The following is a 22,366-nucleotide window of genomic DNA, read 5'->3' as shown; positions in this document are numbered from 1 at the left end:
ACAAACTTTACTTTAATTTTACTGAAAAGAAATATAGCTACCTTATATAGCTGGGTTAAACGATGTAGTTAACTATAGTGCAATATATACATTAAGTAAAACTACCTAAAATGTACATGTTAAATATAGTTTCCTGTATTAACAGTTAAAATGTGTAACAAGCAACACTGTGTATATAGTTTGGTTTGGTGTATACTAGCTTTTTACCCCCACTCTGATATTCTCCATTTTGTTTTGGTTTTGAAACGGCGTATCACAGATGGCCAGAATACTACAAATATTAAACAAAAATATTTTGTCGTAAAATAGAATTTTGCAGTGATTTGCCGACTCGGGCTTAAGCCCTCTGCTCATTTGGCTATACATCAAAATAACGCGTTCAAGAATCATTTGCGAGAGGGGGAGTGAATGTGGGATATTTGTGGTGAATTTTGCGGTAAAATCAAATAGCCAGCTAGCCCTAGCTACTATCTATATGTGTAGCATGTGTTTTACAGCTTTAAAATATTAATGTCTGCTTGAAAGTTACAACAAATAGTAAGCTATGTAATACGATATAAGTTTGTGTTTGCATGAAATAAAGTTCAACGCAACGTCAAAAAAGGCAATCTAGCTAATCCTTGATAACCAAGCAACTTAGTAGGGGATGTTGTAAAAAAATTTTTTATAGTTTTTTAAAAATAGCCTGGATGCTGCTAGGAAGGTTTTTAGATTAGATTACATTTTCAGCGGTAAGCTCTTTCAGCTTGGCATAGGCGTCGTAGATAGTGGTTATAGCTCTCGTACTCTGTTACCACAGCCCCAGGTTAAACCAAGTCATGTGAGGGAAATTGGGAAGATGGCACACTTGTGTGGGTCGTTGGATGTTGCCAGGAGTTGTCTAGTAGGGCGCGGGCCCTAATTATGTCTGCGTACCTCAAAATGAGCATTAAATACTCTAGAACTCTCCATCTAAGCCATGGCCCCTCCTAGAAATAATAGACATGTTATATCCCTCGATATTTGTGAGGCTAGCCATGTAAAATATGCACATCTATCTATCTATCTATCTATCTAGCTTTGACATTTGAGTGGCAGGAAAAAAGATGGGGTGCTAGGTGAAGCAAAGTAATTATCAGTCCATTTCTTCCCACTAAGGCATTCTTAGGACTTGTAATGAATTCAAATAAATATAGCGTTGTAGTTTAGTGGCACCGTAGTTTAGTGGTTATCACTCTCGTACTTTGTGCGGGACACTGGTGTTCGATTCCACTTGACGGTGATTCAATAGGGGCAATTGAATATTACCATAGCCGCGGGTTAATCCAAGCAATGTAAGGGAAATTAGGGAGATGGCACACTGTGTGGACTGTTGGATGTTGCAGAGAGCGCTGACCCCAATTGAGCGTAGCTCAAAGAGAGCATTAAGTACTCCAAGACTCCCTATCAAAGTCATGGCCCCTCCTGGAAATAATAGACAGGGTCTATCCCTTGAAATTTGTGAGGCTAGCAATGTAAAATATCAGCCCTCAAAATTAGCCAAAAACCTGTCAGCAATAAATTGCCGACGACATAGTCGTTTGCAGCGGCAACTCCTCAGCAGTAATTTGCCGATGAGAGAGAAAAGCATCGGCAATTTTGAAAATATTATTTTTTAAAGCTTCATTAGTCTTAATAACCCTTTAAATATCATTCTCTTACAGGAGAAGCCTTGCACACGATGGCAGCCCTCAAAATAATTTTTGGAGATTCGTCAAACAAATTTCCGCCACATTTCGTCGGACAAAACGTCCCATAGATTTTCGTTTTGGTGGAAAACCTTTTGTCTTAGAATTATTGAATAGCCCTGGTCCTTTTAATCCACGAGCAAGCCTATTCATAACCAACCTGACCATCCTGGTTAATTCACCGACTCCTGACTTAGTTAAAAGAACTACGTAGACCTAAATCTATTTTGCCTGGCTCCTTCATCGTTGGTAACCAGGTCTTGCACAAGAAATCCAGCCATGCGGTCCTTAACTAATGGGGAGGTCAACGCCGAAAACTGCACGTACAGGCGAAACAGATATTTTATTGTGGATTTAATTGTAGATAATTTCTTGGTTTGACAAAGCAATTAGAAACCATAGCAGTTCCGAATTTAATGGATTTTTTTTATGCCGGAAGTGTTATTTAAACAGTTTTAAAAATGAAATGCGGTAAAAAACATTTGTTATAACATATCGGGTCCACCGGTATGGTCTTTAGTATGCAAACATTAGGGGTCATCTACAAATTTTGTATGACATTTTATACAAATTTAATTGCTTATAATTTGTATAAAAATCGTATACAATTCATATAGTGGTAATTAGTTATACGATTTTTAAAAAATCTGATACGATTTTCATACGAATTGTGATACGAATTGTATTCTTACTTATACGAATTTTCATACGAATTATTAAGATTTTCCAATACAAATTGCGATACAAATTTATAAACGAATGGTCATACAAATTTCATTTTCAATATAATTTCTTCATAGAAATCTAACTTTTCGCTATGCAGCTAGCCATATAAATAAACATTAACAATTTCTAAATGCCGATCTTATTATTTCAAATGATTAGAAATTACCAACAACCATCTCTAAACGCTGTTTGTGCAAATTGGTACTATAAACGAAGAATTGGTACTGTAAACAAAATGATTTAAACTTATAATGTGAAATTAAAGAATTATCCCTTGCTGCTTTTCGTTCTTAAACTTTTAAAATGCGATCTAACGAAGCATTTCTATTGCCGTTCCTCATTCTTAAATTTTTAAAACGCGATCTAAAGTATTTCTATCGCCGCTTTTCGTTCTTAAACTATAAAAATGCGATCTAACGAAGCTTTTTTATCACTGTTCCTCGTTCTTAAATTTTTAAAACGCGATCTAAAAAACATTTATATCAAGACTCACTAACTTACAAGACTCGCAAGATAATTAATAAGAACAAGATAATTAATAAGAACGCCTCCGAGAAAAGTACGCGTACGCTTACATCTGGACTGTGCTGTATTTATGTAAGTTTTTTTTTCCTTACCCATGCAAATTTAATAAAAAAAACTGGTATGATTTTTTTAAAAAAACCCTAACGCATTTAATTATAAAAACTTAAACAAATTTTTTTTAAAAACTTATATACAAATTTAATAAAATCTCGAACGAATTTTTTTAAAAAACAACAACACACGCATCTAATTAAAAACTCACAAATTTTTTGTTTAATTTAAAACTCATACGAATTTAACTCATACGAATTTTTTCAAACTCATACGAATTTAATTTAAAACTCATACGAATTTAATTTAAAACTCATATGAATTTTATATGATTTTAGAAAACTTTCATACGAATTCAATTATTGTATGGCAAAAGATTTTTAATACGTATTGCTACGAATTATGTAGATGGCCCCTTAGTGGTTGTTTTAGACAGGCAGTCTTCTTTGAATTGTGTAGAGCCCCCTAACAGTCTTGAAATGCAGTTAAATAAACTTTAGTTTATTGGCAAACACTACTTTTTCTGGTTTTGAGTCATACCCATTTTCCATTACCATGCATTATTTAAAGATTTCTTTGAGGTCAGCTCTTAATCTCCTCTTTTTCAGAGACATCAAATTACATTGCTGAAGTTTTTTTTATATATGATAAATGACCAATACCTGTGATCATCCTAGTAACCTTCTCTAGAACTTTTCGATAATTTCATTGTCCTTTTGCCGGAATGGTCTCCAATGTGTAGACATTTACATTTATTAAAATTGAAAAGCATGCACCAGTATTTTCACTAATTAAACATAGCTTCAAGATCATTTTTTAAAAATTGGGGTATTATAATGTTTCCTTTTAACCAATCCTTAGGCACAACTTTTTTTATGCTTTTCTTAAAGGGAACCCGAGGTACAAAATGATGTCTGACTTATATTATAGAGCTTACAAAGTTAGCTAACAAGTCTTTTTGAATTTTTTAAAAAGCTCTTTTCGTTCTCACGATATTCACATTTAAAGAATTTCAGATTTAATGCTGCATGAGTTATGATGTCATATTTCAGTAATAGCAAATTTGGACATTTTCTTTCATCAGTAAATTTAGACCTGTTAAGGGGTGTGCATTCAAACTTTATCAATGCATAGGTATTATAAAGATTAATTGATTAACATAATTTTTTTTTGCCAAAATGACTCGCTTGCTCGTCCCAGGCCTCTTATTTTTTGCTGACAACTCAATAACTCGGGATCTGCAACTTGGTTTGCAATCAAATTTTGTTGGTAAGCTTGTATAAGCCCTAATTGTTTACTCACAAAATTTGATTGCAAACCGACAAAATATAAATAATATTGACAATGGTTCACCTAATTCTGATAACATTTCTTTTAGTACAGTTGGATATAAGTTGTCAGGTTCTGGTGCTTTGTTTCACAATAATGTACTCTGTAGTGGACACCTTCAACTGTTATTTCAAGTTTCGTATCTCTGAAATACAATTAGCAAGGCTTAGGAAGCTCTTTTAACAACTCTTGTGTAGAAACTCAGGCAAAGTAGTTGTTAAACATATTGGCAGTTTTTGAATGGTATTGGATAATGTTGCCGTTCGAGTCCTGCACTGCCCCTACTGTATTCTTGGTACATCTTTTTGCTTCTTGCATATTCCACCATTCTCTTTTTCTTTCGTACATATAATTTAACAGCTTCTATTTTTAATTTAAACCTATATTTGGTCTACGGTTTTTTCATCAAAATTCCAAACAACAGTTTGAAAATATTGTTTCATTTCTTAGGATTTTCATTTCTGTAATCATAGTATTCTTTTTTCCGTGTGAACACTTGTTTCGATTTGCATTTTAAAATTACTAGTATTGTGATCACTAGAATCCAAGGGTAACTTCCACATCAAAAATCATTTCTTTTTCAGACGAAAATACTAGATCTAGTATAGGTTCACTGACATTTTGATTAAGGTAACTATCTAAAACATTGTCGAGAAATTTTTCGCTATCATTTTGTGCATGTGGAGTTTGCCAGTCAATTGATCTATATATTTGAAACCTCCACACAATATCAAGGTGTCATTTACATTTTCTGCCACTGCTTTTCAAATGAGATTTAGTAGCGCTTTCTCATCAATTTAAGTTCTGTAAGGCAAGTTGTAACAAACTCCTTATTTGATGTTTCCCCTCTTACTTGTGGTTAAGTTAAACCAATTTGATTAGTGTTTGATGTGGAAGTGATCAATTTAAGGTTTTGTTTCTTTTTATATATTATATATGCTTTTAGTTTGTCCTATCCATTGATGATGCTATATGTATTTAGTTCTATGTACTGCAGTTTCATTTGTTCTCAATTTGAGAACATTGAATACTGTCAGAAGGAATTTATTTATTTAAAATTTTTATATATAGTTCATTTTTATCATTATCAACACAAGACTTTTTGGATTTATTTACAGTTGTGTTTGAAGAGTTCACTGGTCAGGTTAATTGGGTGATTGGGGATCTGTGGTAATTATTTCTCCCCTTCGAGAATAAATGTCAGTAAATCTGGTGTTCTTTTTTTATTAACCACAGGCTATGAATGCTAATGAATAGTTTAGGTTTACTTTTGTCTTCTCTTCTCAGAAAGATTGATTTTCTACAAATGGTGTCACCACCTTAAGTCATTTTGCGTATCTGTCAGGGTGTGTCTTCGAAAAAAGCATAGGAATTTATGATACAAGTTGGAAATCATTTTTATCTTACAATTTATTTTTTGCAGAGATGCGATCAGAACGAAGAACTCTCTTTCGCTCCATTGCTGGGTGCACAATCTGCGGAGTAAAATCCGCTAGACATCCTTTTCAAGACTCTGCAAAATGGTCGAAATATTACGAGGACTGTTTTAAACTTTCTGAAAATCGAACTAATGAAATATGTTATTTGTGTTTGAAGTCAGTTAAAAAGTGGCGAAGAACACCAAAGTATGCAAAACCTGATTTTAGCAGTGCTGTTGACAGCAAATGTGCTGGACTGCAACATAGAAGAAGTTCGATAAAGAAGAGAAGAAGTTCCTCACTGGTGGAGATGGAAATTGGAACAAAGGAAGAGAATAAAGTTGCATTGATGGAAGAAGATGACCTCTTATCAGAAAATGATTCCAGTGAGGATGATGTTGATAGTACAGGTGTTCCCAGCACATATTTTGATACACCAAGCCCAGATTCTTTGACAAATGGTAATGGTGAAGAATTCAATTGTAAGCAAACGAAAGATGTGTCTTGTCAAACGTCATTCCTTTTTCCTTCTTTAACTTCACCACAGGCAAATGAGTTTAAGTTACCATACATAGATCTTTCGAAATGGAGGCAGGAACAAATTTGTTGTGGTGTTATTTTCCGTGGTCCTGCTGGAGAGGTGTTAGTTGACCCGAAGTGGTTGAACCCGAGTTGTGGGTTTTGCAATCGCAGTTGCAGCACTCCCTCAGCTACAGAAACGTCGAAAGAAATTAGCATTTTTGATCACAAACTTATTGGACTTGTTGAGTCTTCATCATAAGTTTTTGTATTTGATTTAAGGAATTTATGCCACATATAATTCACAATTTATTGCTTTAAATAAATAATTTAAGATGAAATGGATACAAGTTTTTTACGTCCATTTTATTTTATTTTACTGAAAGGAAGTTTATGGAACAAAAAGTCAGTGATATCACTAATGAATTGTAAAATTGTGGCATTTATCAATGAATATAATTTGACTTATCTTTAATTTTTTTAACTATATTAAAGTGTTCAATGAAAGTTTTAGACAAAGTTTTGCACCTGTACTTGTAAGGGTTATATTCACGGAATGTATATACAGTCTAGTTAGCAATCCACATGTACATTATAATAAAGTTGCCTTATTCTTTTTCAAACGTATTTGTTTGTATATTTTCTTTTGGATTATATCTATCTATAAATCTCCCTGTAAAAACTTTTGTGGTTATACTGCTGACTTCTATAAGGGTTTTTAATTTTGATGACAATGAAATAAGATACATAGTCTGACAAGATATTTTATACTCACTGTTTTTTTCTTTGCAAATCAATGACTCGTGCTTTTTAGACTGATCTTTGTTGACACTTGTTTTATTAGGGTACGTTCATGCCAGTATTTAAGATAACATTTTTAAGGATGTATTTACTCACTTTCTATACACTCACTGGATGTTTTCAAATTTGATTTTTTTGATTGATTTTTTAAACTTATTATACTTGTGTTATTTTGATTTTGATTAAGTACTTCCCTCAAACACTTCAAATAAGAGCCCCAATAGCAACAGAAATTTCAATAAACCAATCCATACTAAAGCATTGAAATTTAGTGCTTGGGTGCTTAATCGAAACATTTTCAACGTATGAAAAATATTTTTTAGTTTGCTGAATTATAACATGATATAGAGAAGTTTTAATTCTCAATATATGTAACAGTATTTGTATTTTAGTAGTTAATAGTAAGTGGAATGATGAGTTTATAGGAGAGTATAGAATTATTTTTTCTGGGTTTGATTTTTGTGTAACTTTTGTGTTTTAGATTTTGCCAATATTCTAAAAATTTGCTAATGTAGTCTTTATTATCAAAACATAAGAAAAATGTAGGAAGATACTATACAGTATTATCCTATACTATATACAGTATATACTTTCATTTACTAGGATTATATTTAAGAAATTGTTGAATTTGGTGTTGTTGTTATCCAAGGTAACATTAACCCAGCTATACAATTTTTGTCCTTGTGTCTTTTCTAACTGCTGGCAAAGAGATCTTCTTGTGCTTCGTTAGGGTTTATTAGTGAGAAATTTAATTATTATAGCTTTATTTTTTTATTTGTTTATATTATGACTTGATTGCACGTTTTGTTTTAAATTGTTTTCAAATTTGCACTGGTTGTTTTAATTTATTTTTTATATATTATTGGTTGTTTTTTTTTCTTTATTTTTGTTACAATTTGACTACATGAAGGGATGTTAAAAGTATTGGAATGAAAAAGGCTGGTAAAAATGTCTGGTAATTTACAATGTTGTTCACTTTAGTTAGAATCAAATGTGAAAAATATCTGCTCTTTTTGATTAAAATGCAAGTAAAATCTTATTTACAGCGTTAATATCTTCTACCAAACTGCACAGAAAGTCCTTAAATTCTCTCGTTTCTACTAAAGTTGTGAAAAGAAGTAAAAACTCTGATATAAAAAGAAAGATATGTTGTATTTGTGCTAGTGGTGCACAAATGTTTATCTTGAAGCCCTATTTATCAAAACTGTTAACACAGTCAATTATTTTGTTTGAGATTTTGATCCTGATTTGTGTTGGTTTTTTATATATTATTTTTAAGAATTTTCTTTTAAAGTGTTAAAGTTTGTTTCTTGTGGAGATTTTCCCAGAAAGCAGTTAAATCTCTGTGATTAATTTCTTCTCTTCCGTAATTTTAATGGATAAGAAGGTGTTAGTTTCTTCAAAATAAAAACTTTTAACTCTTTATTAACCAACCCTAGTTCAAATTCTTCAGCAAGCAAAAAATTCTTTAGTGTTTATTTTGTTGTTTTGTTATTATTATAGGGTCAAATTTTTCGCATTCTGAGTGTAAATATTCGTAATGAAATAAATTTCTGCTTGTGATTGGATAGTGTATGTATCTTGCTCTCCCCCATCATTAACTCTTTTACAATGTCTACTTAAACTTGAAAGGAAGCATGAGATAGGTAGAATAAAAACATGATTGATTTCCTGACCTTTCATGGCAGTCTGTTTGTTTAAAAGGTATACCTTTTTATGAACTTTCTTATAATGAGAAAGAGTAATTCATTTATAATGATAAAAACAAACTATTAACGACAAATTTTAGTGAAGGGAGAAATTAAAAAAAGTGGAGTTACACCTATGCGATATCAAAAATAATCTTGCTTGTGTAATCTAATATCATATATATAAAAAATATTTTAAGAAAAATTAAAGATTTCAGTGCTTATTTTGTGTATTTTAATTTAAATTCAATTCAATTTAATTTAATTCAATTTAATTTAAGAAAAAAAGAAAAAAATTTTATCTTGGAAAAATGGTTTTTAAAATATTTTTTATATATACTATATATTTTATATACGATATATTTTTCAAATATTGTTATGTGTTGTACACATAACAGTTTTTGAAAAATGGACTATTTTTATTATTATGGCGTAAGTGTAACTCTGCATTAAATTATCTTTTTTATTTAATAATATATGTGCCAGTAAAAATGAATATCTTTAAAGTGCAGAAAGAATTTTTTATTTGATATGCATAAAGTTTATCAGGTCAGAGACATGTAAGGAGATTTTTTTACGGTTTTTTTTGTTTTTGTTTTTTAAAACTTTTCTGTTTTAAACTTCGTGACTGTTTAAAGACAAAAAATGGCTAACCTGACAGGCCATTTTGTTTAATAAACCTAAAAGCCAGAAACGTTTTTCTTCTGTTTCTTGTGTTAAGGTTAAAGGTATCCGTAAGCCATAAATCTAATTTTTTACATATCATTAATACAGCTAGATTTTGTTCAAAATGGCTGCACACAGCTTCAAGAAAACCTGTTGATGTTTTTACGGGTTAACAACTAGTTTTATAGATATAGCGAATGATTAGGATAATATGGTATACCTTTTTACTGATGAATTCTGTATAATATACCCTAGAGAAAGTAGAACACAACCGATTCGAAGAATGATGTAAAGAAACTGTATGTATATTATACTTTTTTTGTGGACACTGTTGACAGACTCTTTCAGAGGATTTTGTTTTACACCTGCTCATTTCAAGCCAGTGTATTCAGACCCTGAAAAACCTGATAACCCTGAAAAAGTGGTCATAAGAGCCTCCTGATGTTTAGATCAAATTTTTTAAAAACCCTTAGATTTTTAAATAATTAGTTTACAAAAAACTATTAAAATGGACTATTGCACTTTTAAGTAGGTGTACAAAACACTTTTTAGGAGTGAAAATATTTATATAATATCTTAAATAACCAAACGATAATAAAAGTAGAAACTTGTGTAATAATTTGTAACAGATTTTGACTAGTTTGATTTCAAAAATTTATCATCTTCGTTTTTTATAAGATTTGCATTTTATACGTTCTGAGTGGAGTACCAGTGGGAATGAAAGAGAAATTACTGGAAAATCATTTTATCTTCATCAGTTGTTTTAAGTTTTTTGTTTATTATTGATTTATTTGAATCTAGTATTTTGATGTTCCACTGTGAGAAAATGTCACAAATTTGAAACACTTTTGGCTTGCTTATCAACTTTCCCTTCACAGTTAGACTCTGACAGTCTTCTCGAAAGCACCATATAACAGTGCTCAAAATCACTCCAGAAAAATTATTTTGAGCGTATTGAGGTCACTAAGGATTTACAATGTCAGTACTGCATTGGTAAAAAAATAAGTGCTATAAGCAACCTGTAACTTGCAGATCCAAGGAGCCCTTACCTTTAACAAATTAACGTTAATTTTATTTGTGTTGTTAAAAAAGGCGAAGAATGCAAAGGTATGTATGCAAAGCTTGATTTTAGCAGTGTTGTTGACAGCAAATGTGTTGAACTGCAACATGAAAAAAATGTGGTAAACAGAAGTGCTAAGCAACCAGTAACTTAAAGACCAAAATTACGCTAACACTTAGCGAACTCCTAAAATACCATTGCTTATATAAAAGAAACGCTGTTTATTTGTTTTATTTATTTTATTTTTAGATTTCTTTAACTAAAGTAGTGTTGCTATGGTGGTGTGCAAATTCTTCTTGCAAGGCACCTGCAAATTTGGAAACAACTGTCGCAATGAACACACAAAAGGTTTAAAGTTTGACTTTACTCTTCTTTTAAGCTGTTTTAAATGAAACTAACTTGTTTTTTCACCAGAGGTCAGCTTTAATCTAGTTCTTCCCTTTCTTAACAATAAGTTTCAGTAAAAAAAATTTCATAATATGTAAGAAAATGCCTTTAAATTATTTGTAAATGAAAAGGTTAAGTTTGAAGCCATTTGCAATACTATGCTCCATGCACGGTCTAAAAAGGAAATTCTCTGTATGCTCTTTGTTGGTTGAGAAATTATGAGGCCTCTATTTTGTAAAAAAGGTTGCATGGCCATTGCTTAAAATTATCTAAAAATTCTCAATATGAAAAGAAATTTCTCAGATAAAGACAAGGCAGCCATTTTGTCTTGTTGTGAATTTTGAAATTAGTGTCATGATTTTACCTCCAATCTACTTCTCCTAGAAAGTCTTCTTTGCTTTTTCTAGTGCATCCTATCAGCCCAATCACTCTTGCCCTCCTATTCCCCCCAAAAACAATTGTCAAATGTTATTTGAAAAGTGGACTTTTAGGCCTGACCAACTTGTCATAAAGTTTTGTTTTTGCATGTGTTACCAAGAGCACCGAAAAATCGCTTTCCAATTTATTATTGGAAATATAAAAACTTGGGATTTTTGCTAAAGGTAACTACATAACATGTAAGGAAAATTTAATGTTTCATTATAGATGGCAACAGTTTTATGAGATCCTCAACATTTGGGCAGTCAGATCGATATCATTTCAATGCAGGAAAGGTAAAACACTGTGTTGGAGCTATAAAGAGAACATGGATATAAATGCGACATTAATAAATAATATGGCATTTTGCAAAATCTTTTTAGCCATACGTTTATAAATATTTTGCAATATTTAGTGTAATAACGGTACTATTTCTTGAGCGCACGTCTTTTTGCCATTTTTTGTGGGAAATGCACACAAAAAAACATTATTTTCTGTCACACAAATACACAAAAATTAAAACACGCACATAAAACTTACTGACTTTTGAAAAGGAAATTACAAAAAACATCGAGTGTAGTCAAAGTGAAAGGCGGAGTTAAATTTTCATGAATTTGCAAAAATTAATTACACCCTAAAAGTATTTTATTAGATTCGCATAAATTTATATAGACGAGAAATGAATGCGTTTAAAGTAGCTAGATAAGCACGTATAATTATAATATTATTCAGAGTCCTGCATTTGGAGGGAATAGTTCGCTTTTTGGGCAGAATAAATCTACGAATTCAACTGAACAGAGCCTTATGTAAGTTATGTATTGTTGTTACTTTGTTTTCTGTATTTTGTTTGTTTGTTTTTTTAGTTTGTTTGTTTTGTTTGTTTGTTTTATATTATAAGTTTATGTATTTTAGAACATTAATTCGTAAAGAATTACAGGATTGGGAAGTTAGCAAATTATGGCCGCTTTCGTGTTTTGCAGCACAAAAAGATCAACAATGTTTACCAGGTGTTTACTGCTATAGTTTGGATTTATTATTGTCATGAATGTTTTGATGACGTTTTTAAAAATGCCAGCATTCAGTTGTAGTTGAAATACTTTAAGTTGAGGTTAAGAATTCTGAAGAACAAATTCGAAGGATGAGGTTAAACACACAAGTAACGGTCAGAAGTGTTATTCACGCTCTGTTGACCAAACTTCAGATAGGGTTATTTCAAAGATTCTTCACCACGATTGCATCAGCCCAAGTTACTGCCAATTACTAAATAATCGTGCCCCTGCCTGATTGTTATTTTTTGACCCTTCCCCGTCCCTGCCCTCCGCCGGCTCTCCATTTGATAATATATCGGCAGTTTGTTGGGACCATATGATACATCTAGACAAAATTCAAGAACAGTTTTTCACTGTAGTGACATGCCATTTAATATCCATGTTCCATATCCATACCCATGTATAATCAACTAAAAATTTTTTAAAACTCTGACAGGTTTTTGTCTTGAAATTTCGATCCAGCTGTTGAAAGAAATTCTAAACGTCGTTTGAATTTTGTTATAATATTTCGCCGGTCAGCTAGTACATGAGTTCAGATAACTTCTCTAATTAAATAATATAATACTATCAATTATGTGTATTAAGTATGTAACTAGTTAGTGTAAGACCCACGGAAATTCACCTGTCGTACAAGAGTCGCATTTGTTGTTCCGTGTTTCCATAGCAAGGCTTGGAAATCGCGCGGATACAGACAAAATTGGGATATTGTTTATACTAGTCGGTGTCCCGTGTATAAATTCACGGGTTTGGCTGTTCTTTATTTACTGCATTTTGTGTGTCTCGCTACTGCAGTTACCATTTTGCGTGACAGACAGACGTATACGGGTATTATAATACAGACTAGCCGGTAGCCCGTGGAAAAATCCACGGGGTCACCCGTCCTTTATATATAGTATTTTGTGTTTACGTAACACGACGTTTTTCTTGCGCACAAACAGAAAGACGAAATACAGATATTATTAAAAAACTAGTCATTAGCCCGTGGAAAAACTCACGGGTTCGCCCGTCCTTTTTATACGGCATATTTCGTGTTTCCGTAGCACAAGATTTTTCTCGCGCACAAACAGAGAGACGAAATACGGCTATTATTAAAAAACTAGTCGTTAGCCCGTGGAAAAACTCACGGGTTCGCCCGTCCTTTTTATACCGCATATTTCTTGTTTCCGTAGCACAAGATTTTTCTCGCGCACAAACAGACAGACGGAATACGGCTATTATTAAAGAAAAAAGTAAAAAGTAAAGTGTTCAATACAATTATAGACGTTAGCGCTACTCCTATCCACTTTGATCATTAACGAAATTTTGTTTTTAATGTTTTCAGGTCTTCAAGATACATCTCCTGAGGAACTACGAATAGAAGCGTACAAGTGCATCGCGACCGGACAGCTCAAGCCTTATGTAGGTCTTTCGTTTCTTTTCCTGTGTGATCTTCTGAAATGAACATAATAGATGAAATTTCTTCTAGAGGAAATAAATTTTACGGTAAAAAGAAAATGCTTTGTCGCTTCGCTTTAAACGCAAAATAATTTCCCGGTGATATTTTTTCGTATAAATTCTCTGTCTGGATCTGTCGTAGTATTATCTCCCTCTACAGTTGTAAACTCTTTTTAGTTAGATGGCTTGGCAACTCTGAGTAGCAAGACCATGACCAGAAGGAATCAACTGAAATCTATGAACGATCAACAACTTGTACGTAAAAAATTTTGTTATCGTAAGAATACGATTTTCAAGAAAAGATATTTTTTGCGATTTTCGCGTTTTTTCATTCATTCAGTGAAATGTAATGCCCACAATATATTTTGTTTTAAAAACTTTTTTTTAATAAAAAATTCGCGAAAATTTATCATTTTCACTGTTGCATACTTTACTGAAACCAATTATACTAATCAATTATTTTTGTTAGGGATAACATAAGAGGCTTTTTTCAGATCGCAAAAACAAAAATTAATTGACGCAAAATACGTTTTTATTTTATTTACTTTATTTCTTTTTTTTTCTATTCGCGAAAATTAATCTCTTATTGTAGATATTATTTTTTCTAGCCGAAAAAATAATAACATTTTAGAAATTTTTATTACTATTGCATTTTAAGAAGGAGTATGAAGTATTTTGTTCTCGTATCCAACTTTAAGGCATACACGTTTCCCGAATAACATGTTTTTAAAAGTTATTGAATTTTGATGTTTTGACTTTAAGATCATATTTAGCATCATTTAATTGGTGTGTGTAAATTTTCAACTTAATCCGACATGTGAAAATGATGTTTTTCTGGTATTATGCTACACGGTCAAGGTCTTCTTAATTTTTGATTTGTACTAATAAGCTTCTGTTTCAAGCAGAGGTCAATTAGTACAGAGTTTAAAAAACATGTAACAGGTAGTTCCTTTTGCTATATGAATCTAAAGATTTTACATTTTATCCAGTCTCATGTGAGAATTTCAAAAATCACATTCATTTTGTTTGACAAAGTTGAGAAATAGCAGCGGTATATCAAAGACAGCTAATTCGGGAGATGTGTATTCTGTCCCCGATTTTTTGTCTAATATACTTGAAAAGCAATGGAAATACATCATACATGGAATTACCATTTTGTAGATGTTGTTCTGAAGACAATTCTGTTTATAGAAAAAAAATTTCTATGCATTGAGAAATCTTTATTAAAGTAATTTGATGACGTCATTAACTTATGGTTTTAAAGGGCAACGACCACTTTCCGCGTGACGTAGTTGTTTTCATTTAATTGTGAGAACAATGGACTCACACAGTAAAATGATTATTAATAAAGATTAAAGGGGCACTCCAGTGAAAAAAAAATATTTGAAAAAAATGTTATTTTTATAAGACAATACATAAATATGTCAAAATAAACCTTTTACAATCGTTAAAAATCTTTATTTATACCTTAATCGCGTCCGTAAACATCTTCAATTTCAAATAAATTTGCAAGGTCGCGTAAAGTCGAGAGGACTAGGTCCGAATAAATTAGCATACGTCACATCGTGCAAAAAGTCCGTGAGCTCAGCAGCACGCCTTCTAAAAGTTTTGTTTACTTACTGTTTACATTGTTCGTTGATAAGATGTCTTGTAATAATGACGAAGAATATAACTTAGAAAGCTCAGAATCGGATAATTCTCTTCATGAAAAAGACTTTACAAAGCTACAGCCATACGAATTTGAACCTCTTGTGTCTGACGAGGAAGAAGTTAGTAACGGTGTAGAAAATGACGAGGTTTCTTTTACTGATGCAGAGCCACGTACGGGTAATGCAAATTGGTGTGAATGTGGAAATTGTAGAGCAATGGAAACCGATACTGAAAGCGTGTGCTGTGTCGAGTCAAACGAAATTCCTGATGAGTTTTTCCAAGGTAGGTAGGATATATACTGCAAATATAATTTTTTTCTAAGCGAAATTTTCCTTTTTAAACAAATAAAAAATATATTTCATCGCTTTTCTTTTACATTCTTTTCGTCAAAAACTTTATCTTTTGCTTCAATAAAATAATCTTTCATCACTTTTTTTTTACTTCACAAGCCAATTTATTTTTATTTCACGGTTCAACAATCTAATTCCTCCGCATGCGCTTTTTTTTGCACACAAATGCAAAGAAATCTTATGTAATGTTACATTTTCTCCGTGATGGAGAACATTGAAATGCGTGATCGAAAGATCGAATAAGGTTCGTGTGGAAATGATAAGTTAGTAAAACGGGGGTATAAATATTGTATAATTGAAAATCACTCTTATCATAGGTCATAAATGCGTTACAGAAGCTGCTGATTTTCAAGTGGTTGTTTTGACAAAAGCTGTTTTAGAAACTGCGTTATCTGCATTGCATGATTTGAGAGGAGACACTTTAGAATTAAAAAATGAGTAAGTAGCTCAACCTCGTTTCCAAGCCCTTCTTTTGTCCGAGAAAAAGAAGGTAAAAAACTGACAATAATGCCTCCCTTATTTTTCTATATAGATCTTATCGTTACGCTGGTTATAAACAGTTCACTTGGTGGATACACAGTCGATTGGGAAAAGGGGTGAGAAGAGTGATTCCTTCTTGTGTAGTATGGGCAATTCGAAGAAAATATCCGGCAGAAGATGAAAAATATGTTTTATTCAAAGAAAGTTGAATAAAAATAAAAAAATAAAAAAGTCACGTTTTAAATCTTGTCCTGATGGCTTTAATGGCAACATGAACAACTTGAAAGTCGATGATTTTATTGATGTCTACGCTCATTAGAGTGTACGTACCATACTTTGCACTGTAACCTGGAGAGTCACTTTACATACAAAAAGCGATTTAAATGTAAGCCAGAGGTCTTAACATGAACGTTCTCTGCGCTCGCTTAAACTTTCTGCACGATGTGATGTCATTGTTTATAATCGGGTCCAGTCCTAAATGAAATCGCGCCTGTCTGTTTTTTTATAAGAAAAAAATTGAATATGCGAAGGCTAGTACAACGATTTTAAATAAGGAAAACAAGTGAAGTAAGTTTTTTTTGATTTCTTATGCTTTTCTGAGTACGTATAAAACAAAAAAGAAAAAAGTGATTTTTACTGGAGTTCCCCTTTAAAGATTTTTTGAGTAGCATAATATCCAAGAGGAACTGGAATTAAATTTTAATTCTATTCTTATTATTATTATTATTTTTTTTTTTTAATTCACTAATATCAAGCAGAAAAAATTTTTTTGGATGGATTTCTTCGATTACTGTGGCTGTTGTTTATATTTTCAACCTACAGAAATGCCTGCGCATGTGCGAAAAACTAAAAACTTTTTTTAATTTTGTAAACATTGGCAAGTCATCTATTCGTCGCATTGAGTACATGGTTTTTTAGAAAGTCTAAAGAACATCAATCACTTTTCGGATAGTATATACTCTGGGTTTAAATAAAAAAAAAATTATGACTCCAACCAAGTCTGCTGAGTATGGGACTTTTTCGGTTTGATTTTACTATAAAAAACTTTGAAATGGCTTAAACTGTGTAATAAAACATGCAAGAAAATAATTGGTGACAAAAATTGAGGTTCTGGTATTTTTGCAAACACGCTTTTTCCTCAAGATCACCATGAGACGATGGCACAGGTTTTTGCGTGAAATTCGGTTGTGAAATGTGTTTCGCATAATTACTCTTCCACTTAATGTTGAGAATGTCAAAGAGAATGGTGATGAAATCCATGCCCATCACTGCTTTCGAAATGCACTGGAAAGGGAAATAATAATTTTTTATACTTACAAAATATTCGCGAAAGTTAATCCTCTAGAGTCGCTTTATTTTTAGATTCAAGAAATCAACGCTGCCAGCTCAACGCCCTCTTCCGGCGATCTCTTTTCGAGGCAACCGACAAGCTTATTCAGCACGCAACAAGGTTCAAGCGGCTTGTTCAACACAAGCTCAACGGGCTTATTTGGATCCGGTGGCCAAAATAAATCTTCTGGCCCGTTTGCGTCTGCATCTCAAAACATATCAGGCGGTCTTTTTGGTCAAAATACATCCTCGTCTCTCGGGGGCGGACTATTTGGATCGTCCAGTAACGCCCCGTCAAACCCGTTTGTAAAATCTAATAACTCGACTGCTGTGTTCGGTGGCAGTACAGGCTCTGGAGGCAGCACTTTATTTTTTAACAACCCAGCGACACCATCTGCTGGATTGTTTTCGAAGAACACCGGTGGTGGATTATTTTCAAGTACCAACAACAGTTTATCTTGCGTCCTCGGTCCAGACAAACCAGTGAATGCTTTTCCCACTCCGTCCGGAATTTCTACGAATCCATTCGGAGCATCGACAAGTACCGGTTTGTTTAGCTCACTACAAACTCAGGGAAGTGGAGGGTTGTTTGGCGGGTCGCAAAATACAGGCGGTGGAGGGTTGTTTGGCGGGTCTACTAGTGGTGTGTTTGGTTCATCGCAGTCAACAAGTAGAGGGAATTCATTGGGTTCGTCCAATTCCAGCAGTGGTGGAGGGTTGTTTACTTCGCAACAGACAAATGTAGCTGCCAATACTTCATCAACTCAGGTATGTTTTTAAAAAAGGAACAGCAGAATTGATAGAATTTTGTTTTTTTATGACCAGCCGGACCATTGAGATTTCTTTAAAGGTAGAAAGTTTCGCGAGGCAAATTTTTTTTGTGAGTTTCGCAAAGTAGTTGATTTGGGGGTTTTCGCAAGATATATATATAAAAAATGTACTATACATTATTTCACATTTTCAATTTTTAAAAAAAATATGTACAAGTGGAGTAAGAAAATAAGCTATGTTTCAAATGCGTTTCTGTCATCGACGGCCAGGTCAGAATCGTCACTGTCATCATCATCAGCTGCTTCGAATGCCACAAAGTAAAGCACTGGTTTAAAAAGTCCTTTAAAAGCTAAAGGGCTGTTTTGTTTTACAGAACCTTTATATAGAACCGCCAGTTGTACACGACTAACCTGCACGCTTTCCGACCTGCGAATAAGACAAACTTCCTCCTGTCCTTCTTTGAATATAGAAAGTTTCTAGAGGCAAAAAGATATATTTTAAAGTTAGATCGGTTCTAGTTTTTGTTTTTGTTTGGAAAGAATAAACTGTCGCGATTTGTGATAACAAACGCGAGAATAAACTTTCGCGATTTATAGAAATTTAATATTTCGTAGAAAGTTTTTACGTTTAAAGCTATAGATAGCGCAATTTTGTAAAGGCGTTTTTGTTTGGATTCCACGTTCCTGGAATTTAAACAGATTTTATTCTCTGTGTGTACGAGTATCATTCAAAACAAATGGAATAGCAAACTCGCGCGAGCAAACGTTTGTAAATTTCGCATATTGGGCGAGAAAATGTTCATGAAATGTTTTCCTTTTCTCCCTTCTAGCAAACTTCATCCGCACCTGTTAACCCATTTCTATCACAAGCGATGAAAGAGAAAAAAGCGCAACAACAACAACAGTACCAACAACTTCAACAACAACAACCTGCTGGAGCGTCTCAGTCCATTGTAAAAATTCCAGAAATAACGCCCGAAGATTTGGCTAAATTCCAGGCGGATAAATTTATACTTGGGCAGATACCGACGTGCCCACCTCCACCAGAATCGTGCACGTGAAATTCTTGCTGGTAGAAAATTGGTGAAATAATATGGCGGACGTTCAAGTTAAAAATTTAGTTTCACTGGAAATTGAAAGTTTTATTACTTATGGCGAGTAGGAATAATGATACCTATCAGATGGTTATGCTCGAAATTTAAAAAAACATGGAAACTAAACTTTTTTTAAGCTACCGATTGCTTGGGAACTGTCCTGCTTCAAGAGATTTTTTTATAAAAAATTGAATTTAATGAGTAATTGATATAAGAATAGTCAATATTCACTAAGAACTCTTGTGTATAAATAATTGTATATTAATTGTGACGACATGATGATTATTTGCGTTATTATCGATGCCAACTTTGTACGTTGTGTTAATGAAAATGGAGAAATTTTAGTACGCTTTTAACACGCCAAACGCCAAAAGTTCAGCGTTTGCTGCATGCTAAAGTATGGGCTTTTCTTCTTAGTAAATAATACGAAACAAACGTTTCAGCTTAGGTTTCAGAAATAACAGCTATGGGTAACCGAGGGTTTTTTGTTTTTTATTCACGTTTATTTTTTTTAATCATGTGGTGAGTCTTTAGGTAGTTTACTACAGTTATGTTAAATATATTTTTAGACAATATTGACGTTAAATTTGGTAGCATAAATTGAAATTGCTGTTTTTTTTATTCATGTGAGGGATTTGATATAAATTCATTTTTAATGCTTCTTGATATTTGTTATTTCGTGCTTGTTTACATTATATGCTACCATTTTTCTTGACGACAACCTATACCTGTGCATAACGACCAATCGTCAAGAACGCTAAGCCAATCAGAAGGCCTAAAACCCGTATTTGCCACTAGTATAAATGAACTCTCTCTATTTTATATGTTTGCGCGCGAGAAAAATGTCGTGTCGTGTTACCGAAACACGAAATGTGATATATAAAGGACGCGCGAATCCGTAATACAATAATAACCTAACCCGGTCTGTGCGCCAAAATATTGCCCAAAATCAAGTATTTATCGAGCTCGTTGCATACGATAACCAAGCTAAACGATTGATAGCCATGATATTTACTTATGTCTCCTCAAAGAACTTCGCCATTTTACTTCGGTAATTTATTTGACAGTTTTAACAACAATAAAAACAACTGAAACGTCATTGTTTATCTTATTGTGTGATTTAAAGCCAAAAGGTGAAAAACCGTGCAGGTCCAGAGTACTCCCGGCTTCGATTTCTGATTTCAAAAAAATGCTGATAAAAGCGCTATGGCTATGCCTTGGGTTCATTTTCGGATCTTTGTAAGAAAGGAGATACAACTCACGAATCGGCCATTCAATTTCTATTCAAATTTCTATTGAAAGCAGTGTCCTTCAAAGCTATGCGAGATGCAAAGTTTACTGAATATGCACATATCTTCTTTCGGCACACTTACGTCTGTTTACATTCTTCAAAAGCCTTTTAAATACATATACCCTGAAAACTGAGGTATAAGTGGCTCCGTGGCCTAATCAAGCATAAGTCATCAACATATAATTCATAATAAAATTAACTAAAATACTTTTTTGTGTAAAACTTGAAACTGGTCGGTTATGTCACCAAAAGGTTAGGTTAGGATTGAAAATAACGATTTGCCCCAACCTAAAATCTTTAAAAACAATCTGAAGTTGAAACATGGCCATTTTTTCCATCTTTGTCCCCAGAGCTTGTTGCCTGATGTCAAATTACTTGACGGCGCCGGCTGGCCTTGATGTGAAAAAGGCAAGAACCCTTATGGGACGAGGTTGGCATCATAGCTTTTTTCTCGCCGATAACCTTACCCCAAAAATTATGTGGTCTCTCGGACAACACACATCACCTTTCCACTTTGAAGCAAATGTGCAACCATACTGACAGTATAATTCGAAAAAGGGCGAAAATTTAAAGATCGCAACATCGAACAACTTACCCATTTGTTATATAACATGAGTTTAGGATTTCCTGAAAGAAGGTGTTCATATGGAATTATCACGATTTGCCGGGGACAGATGCATTATATCGTTTGGTAATTTTATTCCCTAAATTCTAGTTACATTCCAGTGCTTCGCCCCTTACGTTATGTGGAAATAAATCATTACGCTTTAATACCCTGTGAACACTAAACAATTTCGTAAATAAAATCTCGCTTGATGCAAGAAAGTAAAATCTGCATGTTTTGTAAAATTCTATTGAAATTGATATTGATATTTGTTTCCAGTTGTTCTATGTGGTTTGTTCATTAAATTTTAAGTAAAGTTATTGCGTCTATCAATTTTCAGGAATTCATTTTCGCGTCTATTTATCTTAGCAAACATGAAATTCGCGAGAACTATAACAGGTGTCAAACTTTAACCGAAGTATAATTATTTATTTAAGTTGTTCTTAGATGTTTATTATCTTTTTCCGGAAACCCAGATTTACACCTTGGCTACATTCCTTTCCTGTACAATAGTCTCCCTAATGAGCCGACAGCATTGATGCAAAAAAAATCTATCCACTAATTAGATGTGTCCGCCCTATGAAAGTTGACATTTTCAGGCCTCTATTTTCGATAAGTCGTGTATATTTCTGTTTTGTTTTTTGTTTTACTGTTTTGGAGTTGCGGCATTGTGGTGTAATTGTTTCGGAAAAGAAAGAGATGCTTATTATTTTTTACCCAGGATAGCCTGTTTTCAGTTTCTGCCTCCATTTGAGCTAGAGCAGGCTTGTGAAGGCACAACAGCCTAACTAGACAACCACCTAAGATATCAAGCCTATTATTATGCTGGACATTTTAAGCAAAATGGAACTATTAACACTTTCAGTCTCTGGTATGACTCAGTCGGGGATCGAACCCACGACCTTTCGCACTGGAAGCGATCGCTCTGTCATAAGGCCATCACAGAGTTTCCACTCTCTCTTTTAAAACAAAATTAGAGATTTTGTAATTTTGAGGAGTTTTTGTTAACAAAATTGAGGATA

The 22,366-nt window shown here is 33.1% G+C and overlaps 3 protein-coding genes across 6 annotated transcripts; all 3 read left to right on the top strand.

Moving 5' to 3' along the window:
* Positions 1-390: 390 nt before the first annotated feature.
* On the top strand, positions 391-9,011 carry LOC130647962 (SIN3-HDAC complex-associated factor-like). Of its 3 annotated transcripts, none has more exons than XM_057453974.1 (2): positions 391-537; positions 5,761-9,011. In XM_057453974.1, exon 2 carries the CDS (start codon positions 5,763-5,765, stop codon positions 6,534-6,536), a length of 774 nt encoding a protein of 257 aa, XP_057309957.1. In that variant the 5' UTR covers positions 391-537; positions 5,761-5,762; the 3' UTR covers positions 6,537-9,011. The 3 variants fall into 3 exon arrangements, with proteins under 3 accessions (XP_057309957.1, XP_057309955.1, XP_057309956.1); XM_057453972.1 differs by lacking the exon at positions 391-537 and adding an exon at positions 5,363-5,536; XM_057453973.1 differs by lacking the exon at positions 391-537 and adding an exon at positions 5,392-5,507.
* Positions 9,012-9,237: 226 nt separating this feature from the next.
* LOC130647961 (uncharacterized) lies at positions 9,238-20,115 on the top strand. Of its 2 annotated transcripts, XM_057453970.1 has the most exons (9): positions 9,238-9,728; positions 10,739-10,837; positions 11,522-11,589; positions 12,026-12,099; positions 12,206-12,300; positions 13,664-13,740; positions 13,954-14,031; positions 17,619-18,353; positions 19,186-20,115. In XM_057453970.1, exons 2-9 carry the CDS (start codon positions 10,765-10,767, stop codon positions 19,414-19,416), a joined length of 1,431 nt encoding a protein of 476 aa, XP_057309953.1. In that variant the 5' UTR covers positions 9,238-9,728; positions 10,739-10,764; the 3' UTR covers positions 19,417-20,115. The 2 variants fall into 2 exon arrangements, with proteins under 2 accessions (XP_057309953.1, XP_057309954.1); XM_057453971.1 differs by lacking the exon at positions 11,522-11,589.
* Positions 14,336-17,500, top strand: LOC130647963 (P2X purinoceptor 7-like). Its single transcript, XM_057453975.1, has 3 exons — positions 14,336-15,708; positions 16,094-16,214; positions 16,309-17,500. The coding sequence occupies exons 1-3, from the start codon at positions 15,420-15,422 to the stop codon at positions 16,463-16,465; spliced, it is 567 nt and encodes a 188-aa protein (XP_057309958.1). The 5' UTR covers positions 14,336-15,419; the 3' UTR covers positions 16,466-17,500.
* Positions 20,116-22,366: the final 2,251 nt, after the last annotated feature.

The sequence above is a fragment of the Hydractinia symbiolongicarpus genome, chromosome 6 (genome assembly GCF_029227915.1).
Source record: "Hydractinia symbiolongicarpus strain clone_291-10 chromosome 6, HSymV2.1, whole genome shotgun sequence".
Lineage (NCBI taxonomy): Eukaryota > Metazoa > Cnidaria > Hydrozoa > Anthoathecata > Hydractiniidae > Hydractinia > Hydractinia symbiolongicarpus.
The sequence above is the reverse complement of the archived record's forward strand: the minus strand, read 5'-3'. Positions and strand labels throughout refer to the sequence as shown.